Source organism: Lolium rigidum, chromosome 5 (genome assembly GCF_022539505.1).
Source record: "Lolium rigidum isolate FL_2022 chromosome 5, APGP_CSIRO_Lrig_0.1, whole genome shotgun sequence".
Taxonomy (NCBI): domain Eukaryota; kingdom Viridiplantae; phylum Streptophyta; class Magnoliopsida; order Poales; family Poaceae; genus Lolium; species Lolium rigidum.
The window spans coordinates 195,388,958-195,408,578 of NC_061512.1; the positions used below are offsets into that span (position 1 = coordinate 195,388,958).

At 46.4% G+C, this 19,621-nt stretch overlaps 1 protein-coding gene across 1 annotated transcript; it reads right to left on the reverse strand.

The window, feature by feature from the left end:
• Positions 1-6,386: 6,386 nt before the first annotated feature.
• LOC124656907 lies at positions 6,387-15,152 on the reverse strand. Its single transcript, XM_047195558.1, has 7 exons — positions 14,136-15,152; positions 13,879-14,055; positions 9,580-10,113; positions 8,027-8,125; positions 7,679-7,941; positions 6,937-7,264; positions 6,387-6,816 (listed from the first exon to the last, which is right to left on the reverse strand). The coding sequence occupies exons 1-7, from the start codon at positions 15,150-15,152 to the stop codon at positions 6,574-6,576; spliced, it is 2,661 nt and encodes an 886-aa protein (XP_047051514.1). The 3' UTR covers positions 6,387-6,573.
• Between the last annotated feature and the right edge of the window lie 4,469 nt (positions 15,153-19,621).

The window sequence follows — 19,621 nt, forward strand, 5'->3', positions numbered from 1 at the left end:
TTTCGTCACCACGATCTTTGATTTCGTCACCTATTAACAGACACGATGGAAGCCCTTCCCGCTTGGGTAAAGGGTGACGATTTTTTGTTGACGAAAAATCATACCGTCAAGCATTACCTTAAATGCTTGACGAAAGATGAATTCGTCACCTATAAGGACACATCCATGACGGTATGCATTTTTGTCACCAGGGTTTTCGTCAACAAATCCCCCATCTCTTGTAGTGAATGAAGCTAAAGGAACATTATTAGGATCAACATTAGATCTACCTTCACAAGCATAGACATAATAACATCAATCTTATCACTCAAGGAGAAAGTTTCTTCAACAGAATTTACCTTCTTACCTTGTGGAGCTCTTTCCGTGTGCCATTCAGAGTAATTTATCATCATATCATCAAGAAGCTTTGTTGCCGCCCCCAAAGTGATGGACATAAAGGTACCTCCAGCAGCTGAATCCACTAGGTTCCGCGAAGAAAAATTCAATCCTACATAGAAGGTTTGGATGATCATCCAAGTAGTCAGTCCATGGGTAGGGCAATTCTTCACCAAAGATTTCATTCTCTCCCATGCTTGAGCAACATGTTCATTATGTAATTGCTTAAAATTCATTATGCTACTTCTCAAAGATATAATTTTAGCGGGAGGATAATATCTACCAATAAAAGCATCCTTACATTTAGTCCATGAATCAATACTATTCTTAGGCAAAGATAGCAACCAATCTTTAGCTCTTCCTCTTAAGGAGAAAGGAAACAATTTTAATTTTATAATGTCACCATCTACATCCTTATACTTTTGCATTTCACATAGTTCAACAAAATTATTAAGATGGGCAGCAGCATCATCAGAACTAACACCAGAAAATTGCTCTCTCATAACAAGATTTAGTAAAGCAAATTTAATTTCAAAGAATTCTGCTGTAGTAGCAGGTGGAGCAATAGGTGTGCATAAGAAATCATTATTATTTGTGCTAGTGAAGTCACACAACTTAGTATTCTCAACAGTACCCATTCTAGCAGTAGTAAATAAAGCAAACTAAATAAAGTAAATACAAGTAACTAATTTTTTTGTGTTTTCAATATGGAGAATAAGACAGTAAATAAAGTAAATCTAGCAACTAATTTTTTTGTATTTTCGATATCAGAGCAAACAAAACAGTAAATAAAGTAAAACAAAGCAAGACAAAAACAAAGTAAAGAGATTGGATGTGGGAGACTCCCCTTGCAGCGTGTCTTGATCTCCCCGGCAACGGCGCCAGAAAAATCCTTGTTGTTGGCGTGGTAGTAGTTAACACACGTCCGTTGGGAACCCCAAGAGGAAGGTGTGATGCGTACATCAGCGAGTTTTCCCTCAGTATGAAACCAAGGTTATCGAACCAGTAGGAGTCAAGGAACACGTGAAGGTTGTTGGTGACGGAGTGTAGTGCGGCGCAACACCAGGGATTCCGGCGCCAACGTGGAACCTGCACAACACAATCAAAGTACTTTGCCCCAACGTAACAGTGAGGTTTTCAATCTCACCGGCTTGCTGTAAACAAAGGATTAGATATATAGTGTGGATGATGATGTTTGTTTGCGAAGAACAGTAAAGAACAATTGCAGTAGATTGTATTTCAGATGTAAAGAATGGACCGGGGTCCACAGTTCACTAGAGGTGTCTCTCCCATAAGATAAATAGCATGTTGGGTGAACAAATTACAGTTGGGCAATTGACAAATAAAGAAGGCATAACAATGCACATACATATATCATGATGAGTACTATGAGATTTAATCAGGGAATTACGACAAAGTACATAGACCGCTATCCGAACATGCATCTATGCCTAAAAAGTCCACCTTCAGAGTTATCATCCGAACCCCTTCTAGTATTAAGTTGCAAACAACGGACAATTGCATTAAGTATGGTGCGTAATGTAATCAACACAAATATCCTTAGACAAAGCATCGATGTTTTATCCCTAGTGGCAACGAGCACATCCACAACCTTAGAACTTTCTCGTCACTCGTCCTGCATTCAATGGAGGCATGAACCCACTATCGAGCATAAATACTCCCTCTTGGAGTCACAAGTATCAACTTGGCCGAGCCTCTACTAGCAACGGAGAGCATGCAAGAACATAAATAACATATATGATAGATTGATAATCAACTTGACATAGTATTCAATATTCATCGGATCCCAACAAACACAACATGTAGCATTACAAATAGATGATCTTGATCATGATAGGCAGCTCACAAGATCTAACATGATAGCACAATGAGGAGAAGACAACCATCTAGCTACTGCTATGGACCCATAGTCCAGGGGTGAACTACTCACACATCGATCCGGAGGCGATCATGGTGATGAAGAGACCTCCGGGAGATGATTCCCCTCTCCGGCAGGGTGCCGGAGGCGATCTCCCGAATCCCCCGAGATGTGATTGGCGGCGGCGGCGTCTCTGGAAGGTTTTCCGTATCGTGGCTCTCGGTATTGGGGTTTTCACGACGAAGGCTTTAAGTAGGCGGAAGGGCGGAGTCGGAGGGCTGACAGGGGGGCCACACACTAGGGCGGCGCGGGCCCCTCCTTGGCCGCGCCGCCTTAGTGTGTCGCCACCTCGTGGCCCCACTTCGTATCCTCTTCGGTCTTCTGGAAGCTTCGTGGAAAAATAAGACCCTGGGCGTTGATTTCGTCCAATTCCGAGAATATTTCCTTACTAGGATTTCTGAAACCAAAAACAGCAGAAACAACAGAATCGGCTCTTCGGCATCTCGTCAATAGGTTAGTGCCGGAAAATGCATAATAATGACATATAATGTGTATAAAACATGTGAGTATCATCATAAAAGTAGCATGGAACATAAGAAATTATAGATACGTTTGAGACGTATCAGAGCGGCAGCTGCAGCAGCGGCGGGCGGCGCGGGCGGATTGGCCGGCGCCCTTGGCCGTCGCCTTGCGCGTTGCGGCGGCGAACTCCGGCATGGCCTTGAGCGGAGAGCCTCGAGGCAGAGGAGGCGCTGCGAGCGAGCTAGGGAGGAGGAGGCGACGGGGTGACGCGCGCGGCCGCGCTCGGTCGCGAGACGAGGAGAGGGAGGACGGCCCGCTGCGGCATGGCTCGCAGCCGACGACCGCGCGGCCGATGCGGCGCGGCCGGCGTGGGGCTCGGGCTCCGGCGGAGCTGCTGCAGCAGCGGCGGGCGGGCGGCAGCGCGCGGCGCGAGCGGAGCATCCATGGGAAAAGAAGTCAGAGAGAGGGACAGAGGAGAGAGAGTGGTGTGGTTGGCTTTGTCTCTCCGGCAACTGGGCCATCCGTGGATAGAAAAGACCATCCGCGCATGTCCTCGTCTGTCCGTGGCGACGCAAAGTGTCCTCAAATTTGGTCGAGGTTTAGGTTGTGCCGGACCTCACGGGCCGTCCGTTTTGCATTTGAGTCTGTGCGTTGGGGCGCGTTTTTACCCAAAAGGACGCACGCGGACGCGTACCCACGTTGGAGATGCCCTTAGAGCCTTTAGCACATCCCATAAACTAACCGCATCTTTTAAGTTTTCGTTCAATATTAATATTAATATATGGAAACTGCTGGGTGTCCCCCGGGGGATCTGATTCCCCAGCCCCCGGGTCCCCAGCCGTCGGATCAACCATTTTGACGGTTAGATTTGCATGTAGCAAAAAAACACCTCCGGCAGCAAAAAAATCACCCCCGGCAGCAAATGACTGAAGCAAAAAACGGTTCGTTCAGAAAAGAAAATAAAAAGGCTGGGCTCGCCGGAGACCTCGCCGGAGACCACGTAGCAAAGAAAATGTGCTAATGTAGCAAAAATGTAAATCGTCGGAGACATCGCCGAGAACTCACCGGAGATATCGCCGGAGACATCGCCGGAGACAACATAGCAAACATATTATACAATTGCAGCAAAATCATAGAAAAGTTGTATCAAAAAAAAATACTAATGTAGCAAAACAGAAGAACTGTATTGCACAAAAAAATGATATTGTATCAAAAACACAGCATTTTTTGCAAGGTCTCAGGCGAGATCATTGCTATTGTATCAAGATAAACGTCGCCGGATACATAACTGGAAAAACATAGAACGGTTGTATCAAACAAATCTAGATATGATAGCAAATCCACATAATGCATGTCGCAAAATCTCCATTGACAGCAACGCCGACGGCCGGAGGGAGCAACTCCATCCTCCATTGACAGCAACGCGGCCGGGCGCACGGAGCAACGCCATCCGCGACTGGTAGCAACACCTCCGGCGGCTGAGGGTGGACCTCGCGGCATCGGCAGCCATAGCCGCACAGGAGAAGGTAGTTTGGGCGGCAGCCCTGGTAGACGTCGGGGATGGGGGCGAGAAGGGAGTCGGCGCCCCGCGGCGGCAGCATCTCTGACCGCGGCGAGGACAGATGAAGGCGCTGCGAGGCGGCCCTGGTCGAGGGGACGCGGCAGACGATGGCCGTGGACGACGGCATTCGGCGGCCGTGGCTCCATCATGCGGCGGCGACCGGCTGCGCAACGGCTCAGCGAACGGCGGTGCAGCGGCACGGCGAACGGCGGCGCAGCGGCTCGGCGAACGGCGGCGCAGCGAAGAGCTCGCCGTGCGGTGACCTCCTTTGCTTCTCTCCGTGCGTGTGTGAAAAGGAAGGGGATAGGGATAGGGAGAGGTGAATGTGGGTGGACCCCACCCACGTGGGGCGCAGGAGTAGTTTTGATCGTGCGGCCAGGCAACCGGGGGTTGCAAGCGCGTTATCCCCGGGGGAACAGTATCATTTTCTTTAATATATTCTCTTTATCGAAAAAGTTTTCATTCGATTTCATCCATTAATCAATTTTCGTAATAGGACGTAACTGCTTTGACAGTGGTCAGAAAAGCCCCCGCCCGAACTGGGTATTAGGGTTACGCGGACTCAACCTTTATTCGCGCGGGAAGTTGGGGCACTGAAATTTCATTCCCATCTCATGCAATTTTTTTTCCAGCACATCCTCTCCGCCGCACCGTCACCACTCACCACCTCCCCCTATATTTCTAGGCCACATCAACCACACCATGTTGCCTACGGTGCCTCGCGCCGCATCGGTAGTAGGTCAAATCTTGCGGGCGGACCATGTTTTCTTCCGTGGCGGAGGACTCCAATGGCGGTCGCCATGGATGCGCCATAACCCGCAAAGGTCCGATTCGGCCACGCTCTCGACCTAGGCCGCCGGATTCGAACTCGCAGGTGCTCCTCCTTTCGCCTCGCCCGTTAGCGCCGCCCGAATCGACTGCGCCGCGGTAAGAATCGGTTCGGCATGTTCTTCGAGTAAAGTATATTGCACTTGATTCGATGTTGACATAGATTGTTGTGGATGTCTCCCTCGTTGAGCTACGAGTTTCTTTTCCAGGACTCGTCGTCATCAGACGACTCGGACCTAGAAGAATTGCTCAACGACGACGACAACAAGCACATGATCCTCATCCTCACCGTGAAGGAGATCCAAGATAGAGCCAACCTCAACAGGTGGGCGGATCTATGGCCGGCTGCGTTTGCATCTCACGGAACCGAGCGTTCGGGCACACCACGCTCATGCAAGACAACTTCGCCGAGGCGCCAGCATGCATACCTGCCGTATCTTTTTCGTAGAAGGTACTGGACGTGTCGTAGTTTGTTCGTCGTGATAGTCAAAGCTTGTGAGAGGAATTCACGCTATTTTACTCACCGGAGAAACATTGTCGACGCCATGGGGTTTATTAGCCCTTATAAAAAAAATCTCAGCAGCTATACAGGTGCTCGCATATGGCATCCTGCAGATTATACCGATAAGTATCTTCGCATTGGCTAAGCTACAACCATTCAAGCCGTTTGGATGTTTCCAAGGTTATGATCCAGGTGTTCAGTCCCATGTATCTTCAATCTCCAAATGAAGAAGATACACAAAGATTAATAGCGATGAATGAGAAGAAAGGTAGATTGGGTCAGCATGTTAGGGAGTGTAGATTGTATGCGTTGAAGGTGAAAGAATTGCCCTAACCTAAGGCATGGAATAGACAATATTGCTGTAGAAGTCAGGATGCCACCGTGGAGATAGCCTACCACTCGTGTGCGTAATATGGAAATTAAGTGATGTGATCCCTTGGCGTAATCTTGGGTTTATCTTGGGATATTTAGGACTTTATTTTCCTCATACGAAATTGAGAAACAGTCATGCACTTCTAATGAAACACTAATTGTGTTGTAATTTGTGTTTCGTTGCCTAGGGTCTTTCTACAGAATTAGAATTTTCTCACTAGTTACTATATACTCCCTCCGTTCCTTTTTAATTGACTCGGATTTAGTACAAATTTGTACTAAATTTGAGTCAATTAAAAAAGAACGGAGGGAGTATATGCCAGACAATACAGTACCATTACTGAGAAGAGGACAACACGAAAAAAACAATAGCTGGTTTGGAATTACATAAGCCAAGAGTTGATGAAGTGAGACACTTAGAAGACTTGGAGACTTGTACAAAGGGGATGATAGATAAAATCCCCACTCAGAGAAGGTAAACATCGCTTTATTCTCCATAGATAATCACTGCTACAACTTAAAAAAACGTTGAACTTATATCTTGAGGGTCTCGATGAATCTTGTCCCCCGAGAAAAATGTTCAAATAACCCAAGCACGAAATCATTGGCTTTTAGTTTTCTATATCTTGATGGTCGCTTCTCATCTAGCAAACCAGGTGCTGGCTCGAGCATAGTTTCTTTATCCACGGCATAAAACACGGCCAGTGAAAGCCTCTCCTTCTCGGCATTCGTCACCACTCTATGAACTGGGCTCCTAAAGATTCCGTTATTCATTATCTGCATCAAAATTTCACATAGAAGTTAGCAGAGCATTAGGATTCAGGAAATATGATGTACTTTTTGTTCATCGTAGATTATGCAAGAGGAAAGCTTAGCTTGTATTTTGTGGGCACCTACCTCCATGCAGTCTGCCAAGTTAATCACCAATGTGTAAGGCTTGGCTGGAACATTGTACCATTTTCCATCTCTCTGAACTTGCAAACCACCGACATCTTCGTCGACAAAAAGGATGGTAACAAGACCACCATCAGAGTGAGGCTTGAGGCCCAAAACAAGGTCGGGCCTGGGACATGGAGGGTAGTAGTTGAATCTAGCAAACCCGGAAGCCTTGTCTGATATTTGGTTGACGAAGTAATCCTCATCAATCTCCACGAGCTTTGCTATTGATCGCAAGATAAGGTCTCTTACTCTCTTAGTTTTTAGCGCGTACTCATGTAGCACATCCCTGTACAAATATTATAGAATAGTTTAGTCAAATACTCAAATCAGAGATTTTGATTTTTTATTCTATCCGCGTATCTTTTAGGAAAACAATTCATCAACAGATTTCACAAAACAACATCCTGCAAAAAGCATCATAAAGTATACAAAAGTCTACATTCATAAAGACAGGTTGTGTTGAAAACACTTGAATGTTAGCCTAACTTCATTATATGATAACATGGGTCCACCGGCAAATCGAGATCACTGACTAGATCAGAGCTGACTCTTAGTATGGTTTTTAATGTTCTTTCCATGGATATTTTTATGAAATTTCATGGTATCTTACTTTGCAGCTAAGCTAATACAACTAGTTTTTTTTTTTAAGGAATACTGTTAGCAAAAAAGAAACATCACTGAAGGTAAGGGAGTAGGTAACCTGAAAGATTCCGGGTGAGTAGGCCATTTAGCAAAATTCCTCTCATCTTCTGGCTCCAGTTTCAGATGCAACCGGTCGTTCCAGTCCAGGATCTGATCCTGGCTTCCTATTTTGTCATTTCCATACCCTTCCACCTCGAAGGGCTTGCCCTCCACCACCAAGTTGCTGCATTTCTTCTTCTCTTTGATCGGTTGCCGAAAGAACTCTCTGGACGCGCTCATCATGGCGTCCATAAGAGAGTCTTCGATTCCATGGTTCGTGGCCTAGATAATCAAACAAAACAGTTTCAACAAAAGTTGAATAATAACTGTAGAAACTAAATAAGGTGTGCGCAAGAGAGAGGCTGACCAGAAAGAGGCCCCAGGTCTGCAGAGCTGCCCGGAGCTTGTCGGCCTCGTCTGCGTCCGTCAGACGGCTAAGATCGACGAGAGGGATGGGCTCTGGCATCTCGTCGGCAGTCAGCAGGCCGTGTTGACGGTCTTGCTCCGGCCGCACGTACCGGCTCGGCGGCTCCTGGACGGCCGCCGCCAGCTCTTGCACCGTCTTTGTCACTGTCGCGCCAGACGCAGCCATTCTGTTCTTGGATGTGTGTGTGGTTACTCTGCTCTTGGAGTACCTGAAATTGAAGATAGGGTCCCGTTATGTATAGTCTCGAGTGTGCCTTCATTTCCTTGGTTCTTAGTCGGTTGGTCAGCAAATCTCAAATACTATATGGTTTATTTCCTACGTTCTTAGTCGGTTTGTTAGTAAATCTCAAATACTTTATGGTTTATTTCCTTCGTTCTTACATCATGCATGACGAAATGCACGTGACTTTTCTTCGTCAGTCACTCGCCCATCATGTCGTGCTTAGGTGAGCTGGCTGGAGGAGATCATTCACACGAACGCTATCTTATGTATGAACACCGACATTTCAGGTATAGGGTGTATGTCACAACTCACAATGCCATTTTTGCCAGGAAAGAGGCCTGCCGCCCTGCCCTAGCTTCGCGGCTGGTTAGCCGAGGCGCTGAGGCACCCTGACGACCGCCGGCCAGTCTTGTTCGTTCCCACGCGCGACGTACTGGGTTGGCATGTCGGGCGCGCCGATGTTGGCGAGCTCCTCACCGTCTTTGTCTCCCGCGCTCTCCATGGCGATCTTTGGACTGTGTACCTGCTCCGCGTGTTCGTGTGTGCACTGCAAACATGCCTAAGCTGTTAGCTCCTCCAGTCCACTGCTATCCTGCTCCAAAAACAACACCAATGACCTCTGGCCAGGCTGAGCTGAACTGACCATTGTTCAGATTCAAAGAACTGACTGACAGGTCAGATTTGAGAAAGAATGATTTATGCATACTTTGGTCTCAACTGGCTACACTTGGATATAATTTCCAGGCACAATGCAATTTATGTTCAGGTTAGCATATGAATTCAGTACAAGAATCATTCAATCTTTAAGCCTAAAAGGGGTGAACCATTAATATCAGCAAGAAATAGGGTAAACGGTATCCAAATCAGCGGCAAGAAAAATGAAAACCGAGGGAGTAATTCACAAGGAAAAAACGTAACACTGCAACAATACTGCTGTTCTTACAGATAACTAGACAAAGAAAGAGGGCAAACGATAGGGCATAGCAAGTCCTGGCAATCTAAAGTATTTGCAAGATTTTCTTGTTCAGTTGTTGCCCTGAATTGTGCCAGTTTAGAAAACAACAGCAAGGCTACAATGTTAATATAGAGACTGAGAGTAAAATGTGGTATTTCAGATAGACTTAAGGTGCAGAGTACAGGGATACAATAGTTTTATCCGTAATCCTACACGGAATACAGAACATACACCATGCATATCTTACCCAGCAGTTGCTAGCCTTTGAGATACCAAATTATCTGATAAAACTCCGCTAGTGAAAAATAAACTAGACGCGGGCATAGACTTTCCTATGCAATGGCTGGACTGCATCACCGTCAGACTCACCCAGAATTATCTGGGCATTTGGCCAGGCCTTTTTGAGAGGCAATATTTTTTCAAGAATACCGGATGTGTCCACATGCTTTTCCCGGAGCCATTCTGGTCGATCACTCCTCGATGTAAATAGTAGCAATTGGTTGAGACTAGTAGAGTTTCTCAACACAAGCCTTGCTAGTGTCATCTCATTGTCGCTCCCCTTGAAATTCGTCATCTTGAGCAACTTAAGGTTCTCAAGGAAACCCTTCATTGGCTCTTCCTCTGATTTCCCCCCATCAGATAGCTCTTCATCTGACCAGTCTTCCTCTGATTCCATTTCCTCCGATGCCTCTTCCTCTAGCAGCTCCTCTTCCTCTTCTGATGACTCTTCCTCTGGCCCATCTTCCTCAGGTGGTTCTTTCCCTGGCAGCTCCTCCACTGGCTCTAGTAGCTCATCCTCTGATTCTGATGGTTCTAAATCTGGCCGATAATAGTGACTATTTGTTGGAAGCTGCAATAGAGCATAGTAAGCATTAGGGTGATATGTTCACATGGAGAAGAGGAAGGATGAGGGAACGTCTTGATAGGGCTGTGGCAAACTCAGCCTGGAATAATCTTTTTGAGCATAGCAAAGTAATAAATGGAGAGATGATAAAAAGTGATCATCGGCCTGTCTTGGTTGATACTGAATATTTAATTGGAGTTCATGTTTCAAACTCTGGAACAAAACGTTTTGAGGCCCGTTGGCTCCAGGAGGACACAGTTGACCTCATTGTCCAAAATGTATGGGCAAAGGCTGTGGCTCGGGGCTTATGCCCATCACTTAAAGAAAAAACAGCAGAGGTCCATGCAGAATTGCATGCCTGGGACCGTAGAGAATTACAAGCACCACGTCGACGTATTGATGATCTGAAAAAAGAGCTTGAAGAAATTCGGAGAGGCCCAATTACAGATGACTCGATTGCTGAACAGAAAGAGTTACTGTTGAAGATTGAACTGCTTCTTGAGCAGGAAGAGCTGCATTGGTTGCAACGAGGTAGATCAAACTGGCTTAGACACGGCGATAGTAACACTAGTTTCTTTCACAATTTTGCCAGTGCTAGAAGGAAAAGAAATACAATCAAATATATTATTGATGACTCTGCGAATAAATGGGAGGATCCACAAGGTATGAGTAATCTAATCAAATTTTATTTTGAGGGTCTCTTTACTTCGGAGGTGGCTGAACCGTCGGAGGAGGTTCTTAATAAAGTGCCGAGTCGGGTTACATCAGAGATGAACCAAGATCTTATTCGGCCTTTCAGTGAGGAAGAAGTGAGGAAAGCTCTTTTCCAAATAGGAGATTTGAAAGCTCCTGGACCTGATGGGCTACATGCTGTTTTCTATAAAAGGTATTGGAATTTACTTGGGGATGATTTGACAAAGGAAGTTTTAGATGCAGTTAACTTAAGAGTAATACCCGGCGGTTGGAATGACACGGTGGTTGTCCTAATTCCGAAAGTGGAAAATGCAGAAAAAATCACCCAATACCGTCCAATTAGCTTATGTAATGTTGTTTACAAGGTGATCTCAAAAATGTTGGCAAACAGATTGAAGCTCATCTTACCCGAAGTTATTGGACAAAATCAAAGTGCCTTTGTTCCGGGACGTTTGATTACGGATAATATCCTGATTGCATATGAGAGTATTCATACAATAAAAAAGAAGAGAGGAAAGAAGGGTTTATGTGCGGTCAAACTTGATATGCATAAGGCGTATGACCACATAGAGTGGTGTTTTCTGGAAAAAATGATGATCAAACTAGGCTTCCATCCGAGATGGGTGAGCCTAATGATGGCATGCGTCTCCTCAGTAAGATATAAAATTCGGTTCAATTCTAACGAAACTGATTTTTTTACACCATCGAGAGGCATCCGCCAGGGCGATCCTCTATCGCCGTATCTATTCTTGTTATGTGCAGAGGGTTTATCATCAATGCTTAATCATGCTGAGATGAATGAGATTTTGGTTGGAGTGCAGGTCTGTCGTGATGCTCCGAGGGTATCTCACTTACTTTTTGCAGATGATTCCTTGATTTTAATGGAGGCTAATGGAGATAACGCAAGAACTCTCAAGCAAATCCTTGATGATTATTGTGCTAGCTCGGGCCAGCTTGTGAGTGCATCAAAATGTAGTATTTATTTCAGCCCCAATACAAATGTTGATGACAGGGTAGAGGTATGTGAAACCTTGGACATTTGGACTGAATCTCTGAATGATAAATATCTCGGTCTTCCAGCTATGGTTGGGACCGACAGAAGTGATTGTTTCAATCATCTAGTTGAGAGAGTGAAAATTTTGATAAGTGGTTGGAAAGAGAAGATGCTATCCATGGGAGGGAAGGAGGCGCTTAGAAAAGCGGTTGCTCAAGCCATTCCAGTGTTTGCGATGGCAGTATTCAATATTCCCAAAAAAATATGTAAGGGAATCAATGATGCTATATCGCAGCTTTGGTGGGGTGATGATGATGACCAAAAAAAAATACATTGGTTGGCATGGTGGAAGTTATGTATTCCAAAGGGTAGAGGAGGTATGGGATTCCGTGATTTACATACTTTCAACACAGCAATGTTGGCAAAACAATGTTGGAGATTGATGGAACAACCTGATTCACTATGTGCAAGAGTTCTTCGCGCTAGGTATTATCCCGATGGAAATCTACTTAATGCGAAATTGAAGAGTGGAAGCTCATATACATGGCAGAGCGTGATATATGGATTGCACGCCTTTAAGCGTGGTTATATTTGGAGAGTTGGGGAAGGAAATCAAATCAATATATGGGATGATGCTTGGATCCCTACAAGCCCCACAAGAAAGGTATATACACCAAGAGGACGTATCCTTTTGAGTAAAGTTTCTGATTTGCTTAATCCTATCACTGGCACTTGGGATGAAGAGCTTATACGTGAGAATTTCTGGAGCGTGGATGCTAATAGAATTCTTGCAATCCCAATAGCTCCATCTGGGATGCAAGATTTTGTCGCATGGCATTATACAAAGACCGGAATATTCACAGTTCGGTCAGCCTATCATCTTGAGTGGGACTATCAGTTTGGACATCACCATCCGGCCATGAATATTGGTGGCTCCCAAGATAGTCAAGTTTGGAAAAGTTATGGCGCCTAAAGCTACCAGCGAAGATTAAAATATTCGGCTGGCGTGTGTTGCATGGTCTTATACCCTGTTTAGGAGTGTTGGCAAATCGCCACATTGGAAATACTAGCCAATGTCCTATATGCAACTTAGGCTGTGAAGACATCAAGCACACAATTTTTACTTGTCCAAGAGCACTAGAGGTATGGAAAAATCTGGGTATGCTGGATAAAATTAATGATGCTGCACTTGTTGATCGATCGGGATCAATGATTCTAGAACATATAATCCTGAATATGGGGACATGTTTACCCATGGGAGGGATTGGATATCCGGAAATTATTTTGACTGGGGCTTGGTATATTTGGTGGGAGAGGAGGCAAAGTACACATGGTGAAAATGTTCAAACTCCTGTGAGAAGTGCTATGTCTATTGGAGTACTTGCGACAAACTACTGGAGAGCCAAAGATAAAACAATAGAGAAGAAGATCGATTCCTGGAGCTGCCCACCTGATGGTTTCCTTAAGATCAATGTCGATGCGGCATATGATCCTGATCTAGGCAAGGGAGGTCTAGGAGCTATTGTGAGAGATGCTACCGGCAAGTTTGTTGCTGCTAATTGCAAAGAGCTACATTTTGTCAGCGACGCCATGATGGCAGAGGCTTATGCACTAAGGGAAGGACTATGTTTAGCACAACATCTTGGTTGTAACAAGTTCATCATACAGTCAGACAACTTGCAGGTCATTGATACGATGTTCATGGATGGCTTTTCATCGACGGCGTCCGCAGCAATTTTTGATGATTGTCGTATTCTATCATCTGGTTTTAGGAGGATCAAGTTCGAGCATTGTAATAGGGAAGCCAATGAAGTGGCGCACGAGCTAGCTAGGTATAGTTTTTTGAATCATCTGGATTGTTTTTGGGATGATGATCCTCCTAGCTTTTTATTTCCGAAACTAATAAACGATGTAAGCTTATTTACATATCAATAAAGCTCACCGTATGGCCTTCCCTCAAAAAAAAAAGCATTAGGACGAACTAAATCACAGGAAGAGAAAACAAACAAACTATTAAGTATCATATGAATGCATCTCTCATGGTCATAGTGCAATCTATTTAGCAGCAGAGATGAATCAATCACCTCCAAAAACAGTCTCTCTAATAGAGAGGGGCAGCAGGCGACGAGGAAAACGTAGATGTCCTGCAGGTTGCTGTCATACATCGCAAACATGAGCAGCTGCAGCTCTCTCAGATTCTGCAATTTGCACGGTGCAGCACTTCCGGCCAATGATCTTTCTCGAGCCTTGGCGGACACTCGCTGCAAAGAAGAATTAAGGCTATGAGTAACTGAGCAATGCAATTTGAATGACGGCATGGTGAAATCAGTAAGCAACGAACCCGCAGGGCGCTGCTGCAGAGGGTAAGCACGGTGAGGTCGGAGAGGTTGGTGAGTGCCTGAAGCCAGTTCCTTGGCACCTCAGGAGGCCAGCCAAAGCAGAAGATTGGGGTGCCTGGCCTGTCCTCCCGGGAGTGACCAGCAGATCCACCAAAGCATATGTAGAGGTCGGCGAGCGCGCAGGTAGCTGGGATTGTCAGGGCGCGGATGTAGCAGCCGCTGTATCGGAAGGAGCGAAGGGTGGACGCCTCCATGGTGTAAACGTCCCTCACCCATTCGCACTCCGCGATGGTGAGGCTCCTGAGCTGCGATCCGGCGGCCGCGACGCTGATGAACCGGAGGCCCTCGCAGTAGCACAGCTCGAGGGTGTGGAGGAGAGGGGACGCGGCCACCAGGTTTTCGACGGTGTAGTCGGAGAGCTTGACGCCGTGGAGAGAAATGGCCTCCAGGGCGGAGAAGGTGTGGGATTGAGCGGAGAAGGGCTTGGAGAGGCCGACGAGAATGCCGGCGAGGGCGAGGCGCGTGAGGTAGGGGTCACCTGGCGGCAGGCGGAGCTTGAAAAGAAAGGCGAAGGCGCGGTGGGCGTTGTCCACGCTGAGGTCGGCGACGGAGCAGGCGGCGGCGTAGTCCAGGATGCGCTGGACGCCGTCGGGCTTGAGCTCCCCGTTGCGGATCTGAAAGGAGAGGGAGAACCGGTCGAAGCGCCGGTGGCTGAGCCGTTCCAGGGACTGGAGGATCGGCGGCGCGGCGGTGAGGGTGTCGAGCCGGAGGTCTAGCGAGGAGGGCTCCGGCCAGCGGCGCGTCCAGAGCGCGCGCCACTGGGTGGAGAGCGCGCCCGTGCGGACGGCGGATTTGTACGGGAGGAGGCCGAGGATGTGCAGCCGCAGCGCCTCCGGCAGCGCCGAGATGCGGTCCTCCTCCTCCTCCGTCGCGGCCTCCGTGTTGCCGATTCCTTGATCCCCTTCATCGTCCGTCCGCCGCCTCTTCGAACCACCACCGGAATCGGACGCCGCCGCCATTCTCTCCTGTTGCCCTCGCCAATTTCACCAGCCGGCCGCCGCGGGGGATTTTCTTCGTGTGCCGCGGGGGATTTGCAGTTTGGGCCGGGTTTACACCCTTCTGAGGTCTATCTGGCCGAGCAATAGGCCCATAATAACGTAAATAAAACACACAACAGTTTGTAGCAATTTGAGCGCATGTATTCAGTATCAAAAAATCTCGTGAACTGACCTAGCCGTCTCCGTGGCGACTAGGGTTTTCTTCCTCCACCTCCGGATCCGATCGGGAGTGGAGTTCACCGGCGATCAGAAATAAGTGCCCGTCTGCTCCTCTTCCTGGGGTCACGCTTGGTGATCCTGGTTGACAGGCTCTTGGGTTCTCTCGTTTTGCTGGGTGCCCGTCTAGGGTTTGGTTGGTTCTCTGGAGCCGCCATGTCTGATCAAAACTCGAGTTCATCACATCAGGCGGAGGGATCAGGATCAAAGAAGGATGAAGCTCTGGATGACATGCTAAAACGTCTAGGGATTGATGAGGACGAGATCGATGATCTTGTTTTCGAGGAAACAAATCTTCCAACAGAAGGCATTAAGTGGTTGGCTATTGCCAGGGTGCACACAACAAATTTCTTCAGTCCGCAGACCTTCGAGCAACACATGCGTGTCGCGTGGAGTCCAGCAAAGGAGGTGAAAATAACAGCTCTTGAACACAATCTTTTTACAATCCAATGTTTTTGCCTTGGTGATTGGTTGAAAATTGAGAAGGGTGGACCGTGGCTCTTCGAGCGAGAATGCAGTTATAATTGAACCATATAATGGTCTATCTCCTGTGGATTCAATTGATTTGAATTACTTTGCTGCTTGGGTTCAGATTCATAAATTACCAATTGGGTACAAGGATCATGCTCTTATTAAAAACTTGTTGGAGAAAAAGGTAGGCAAGGTTGAGTCTATCGAATCTGCTATCCCTGGTGTGAATAATTTCGTCAGAGTGAAAGTAAAGGTAGATGTTCGGAAGGTTCTTGCCCGCTTTGTTACTGTGGTCAGAGGGGGCCAACGGGAATTCTACCAACTGAAATATGAAAAGTTCCCTAAATTTTGTGGTGCATGCGGCTTCATTGGACATACTCATCTAGAGTGTGGTTCGGGAGAACACGATGAGAACGCTCTCAAGTGGGGCGATTGGCTTAAAGCTGAATGGTCTTCTTGGTATGGACGTGGTGGCCAAGGGTTCAGAGGTGGTCGTAATGGCCGTGGAAGGGACCAGGCTGGCATGGGACGGGGAAGAGATATTGGAGGCAGAGGAGTTGTGCCAGCAAGCTGGCGTTTTAATGCCTTGCCTTATAACTCTGGGGTGGGTATACATGAGGATGATCTCCAGGATACAGGGACAAGTCCAGTTAAAGACAGGGAGATGGAAATTGATCAGTCTGTGCTCAGTGGAGAACTGGGAGCAAAAAGAAGATTACATATGGATGGTAAGCTAGTTAATGGGGGTTCAGAGAAGGACGACCAGAAGGATCACGAGGACGAAAACTTGCAGGATATGAGTACCGATGTCATACACGATAACCTGGAGGAAGGAAAATTGGCGTTGTTAACTGATAGGTCGAAGCGAACTAAGAAGGCTGGAGCTGACTCCCCTTCATATGAATCGGCGGGCTCTCGCGAGGAGCCTGTCCGGGAGCAATGAAAATACTCAGTTTGAACTGTCAGGGTCTAGGAAATGACCCGACAGTTCGTGCGCTTTCGAATCTTCGAAGGCGGAAAAATCCTGATTTGTTGTTTCTTTCGGAAACTCATCTTGATAAACACCAGGCTGAATGTCTAAGGAGAAGATTAAAGATGGACTGTCAATTTATTAACCCAAGTAATGGTAGGAGTGGGGGGCTGATTATGTTTTGGAAGAAAGAAATTAAGGTTGTCCCTATTTTCTCAGCGCCCAAATACATTGATGTGCAAATAGTGGAAAGTTCTGACAAAATCTGGAGGCTCACAGGTATTTACGGAGAACCTCGGTGGCAAGATAAATTCAAAACTTGGGAAAAGATCCGAGAGCTAAACCAAAACAATACTCTCCCTTGGCTGATCATTGGAGATTTCAACGAGATATTGTTTTCGCATGAAAAAGAGGGGGCAACGTTAGACCACAAGGTTTTATGGATGCTTTCCGTGATACTCGATGGACTGTGGTTTGGAAGATCTTGGGTTTTTCGGCGATATTTTTACTCGGAAAAGAGGTCGTATACGGGAGAGATTGGATAGGGGGGTAGCAACCGGCCCTTGGATGACCATGCACCCGTCAGCTGGTATCCAACACTTAGACTACATTAAATCAGATCATCGGCCAATCTTGCTTGACACTGAGATGCAACCTGGCCAGTCCAATAAACGGACAAAGGTAAAGCGTTTTGAAGCTCGATGGCTGCAGGAGAGTGGATTTCGGGAAAAAGTCCAACAAACGTGGGAGTCTGTTTCGACGGACTCATCCTCTGACGGAGTCTTGTCGAAGCTGGGCAAGCTCCATGAAGCGTTGCACAAGTGGGATGCTGATATATTACAGAAACCGAATCACAGGTTGAAGAAAGCTCAGCAAGATCTAGAGCAAGCAATGCGAGGTCCAATGAATGATGAGAACGATGTGGTTGCAAAGGAAATGGCTGCCCTTATTGATATGCTCCTTCAACAGCAAGAAATATACTGGATGCAACGATCTCGGGCCAACTGGCTAAGGCAAGGTGACCGAAATACAACCTTCTTCCACAATTTTGCAACTGCTCGCCGGAAAAAGAATTTTATAAAGAGGCTCAAGAACAATAACGGTGATTGGGTAGAAGGTACTGACATGTTGAAACCTGTTATTCTCGATTATTTTACTAACCTCTTCATGTCGGAAGTGGACAACTTAGATCCAATCATGATGGATAAGGTACAACCGAGAGTCTCTCAAGTGATGAATGAGAGATTACTATCACCTTTTACGCCTGAGGATGTGAAAAAGGCGGCTTTTAGTATTGGCGATTTCAAAGCACCGGGCCCAGATGGACTTCATGCGGTATTTTACAAAAAGTTTTGGAACATCTGTGGTGAGGAAATCACAAAAGAGGTTTTGCTGGCTCTGAACTCGGGTACTATCCCAGAAGGCTGGAATGACACAACAATGGTTATGATCCCAAAGACGGATGACCCGGAGTTGGTAACACAATTTTGTCCCATTAGCCTTTGTAACGTTATTTATAAGATTATATCTAAAATGCTCGCAGGTCGACTGAAGGAGATACTGCCAGAGGTCATTTCACCCATGCAAAGCGCTTTTGTCCCTGGGAGATTAATAACTGATAATGTTCTCGTGGCTTATGAAAGTATTCATGCAATTAAAAATAAGAGAGCTGGTGTGAACGGCACATGTGCTGTAAAACTCGATATGCACAAAGCATATGATCGAGTGGAATGGCTCTTTCTGGAAAATATGATGCGAAAGTTGGGATTTGCGGAAAGATGGATTGGCTTAATGATGGCGTGTGTGAGCTCAGTAAGATATCAAATAAGGTTCAATTCTGAAGAGACTGACATGTTTGTTCCAACACGAGGTCTTCGTCAGGGGGATCCCCTCTCTCCATATTTGTTCCTTCTATGTGCGGAGGGGCTGTCTAGTCTTTTGCTGTATGAAGAAGAGGTTGGTGGCATCGATGGGGTAAGGGTGTGCAGAAATGCACCATCAGTCTCACATCTCCTTTTTGCTGATGACTCCCTTATTCTCATGAAAGCGGATATGAACAATGCGACCTCCCTACAGCGGGTTCTAGACACTTATTGTGCAAATTCAGGCCAATTGGTAAGTCTTGCAAAGTCGAGTATTTATTTCTCTCCAAATACAAATGTCCTATTAAGAGCTGAGATCTGTGACATGTTACATATTGACAATGAAGCACTTTCTGATAAGTATTTGGGATTGCCGGCTCTCGTGGGAGCGGATCGTAGTGATTGTTTTGAGCACTTCATTGAAAGAATTATTCATAGAATTAATGGTTGGAAAGAAAAACAACTCTCCATAGGGGGTAAGGAAATCCTTCTAAAAGCGGTGGCACAAGCTATCCCTGTTTATGCCATGTCAGTATTCCTTATTCCCAAAGGAATTTGTAAGAAGATGATGGACGCTATTTCCAAATTTTGGTGGGGCGATGATGAAAACGAGTAATAAAATGCACTCGGTATGCTTGGTGGAAACTTTGCTACCCTAAGAGAGAAGGAGGTATGGGCTTCCGAGATTTCCATTCCTTCAATTTAGCTATGTTGGCAAAACAAATTTGGAGAATGATCAATGAACCCGAATCTCTTTGTGCAAAAGTTCCGAGAGCAAAGTACTATTCTCATGGTGATATTCGAAGGCGGGACCCAAAGCTGGTTCCTCTTTTACGTGGCAAAGCATTATTGCGGGCTTGGCTACGTTTAAGAGAGGATATGTGTGGAGGGTCGGTAATGGTGAGAGAATA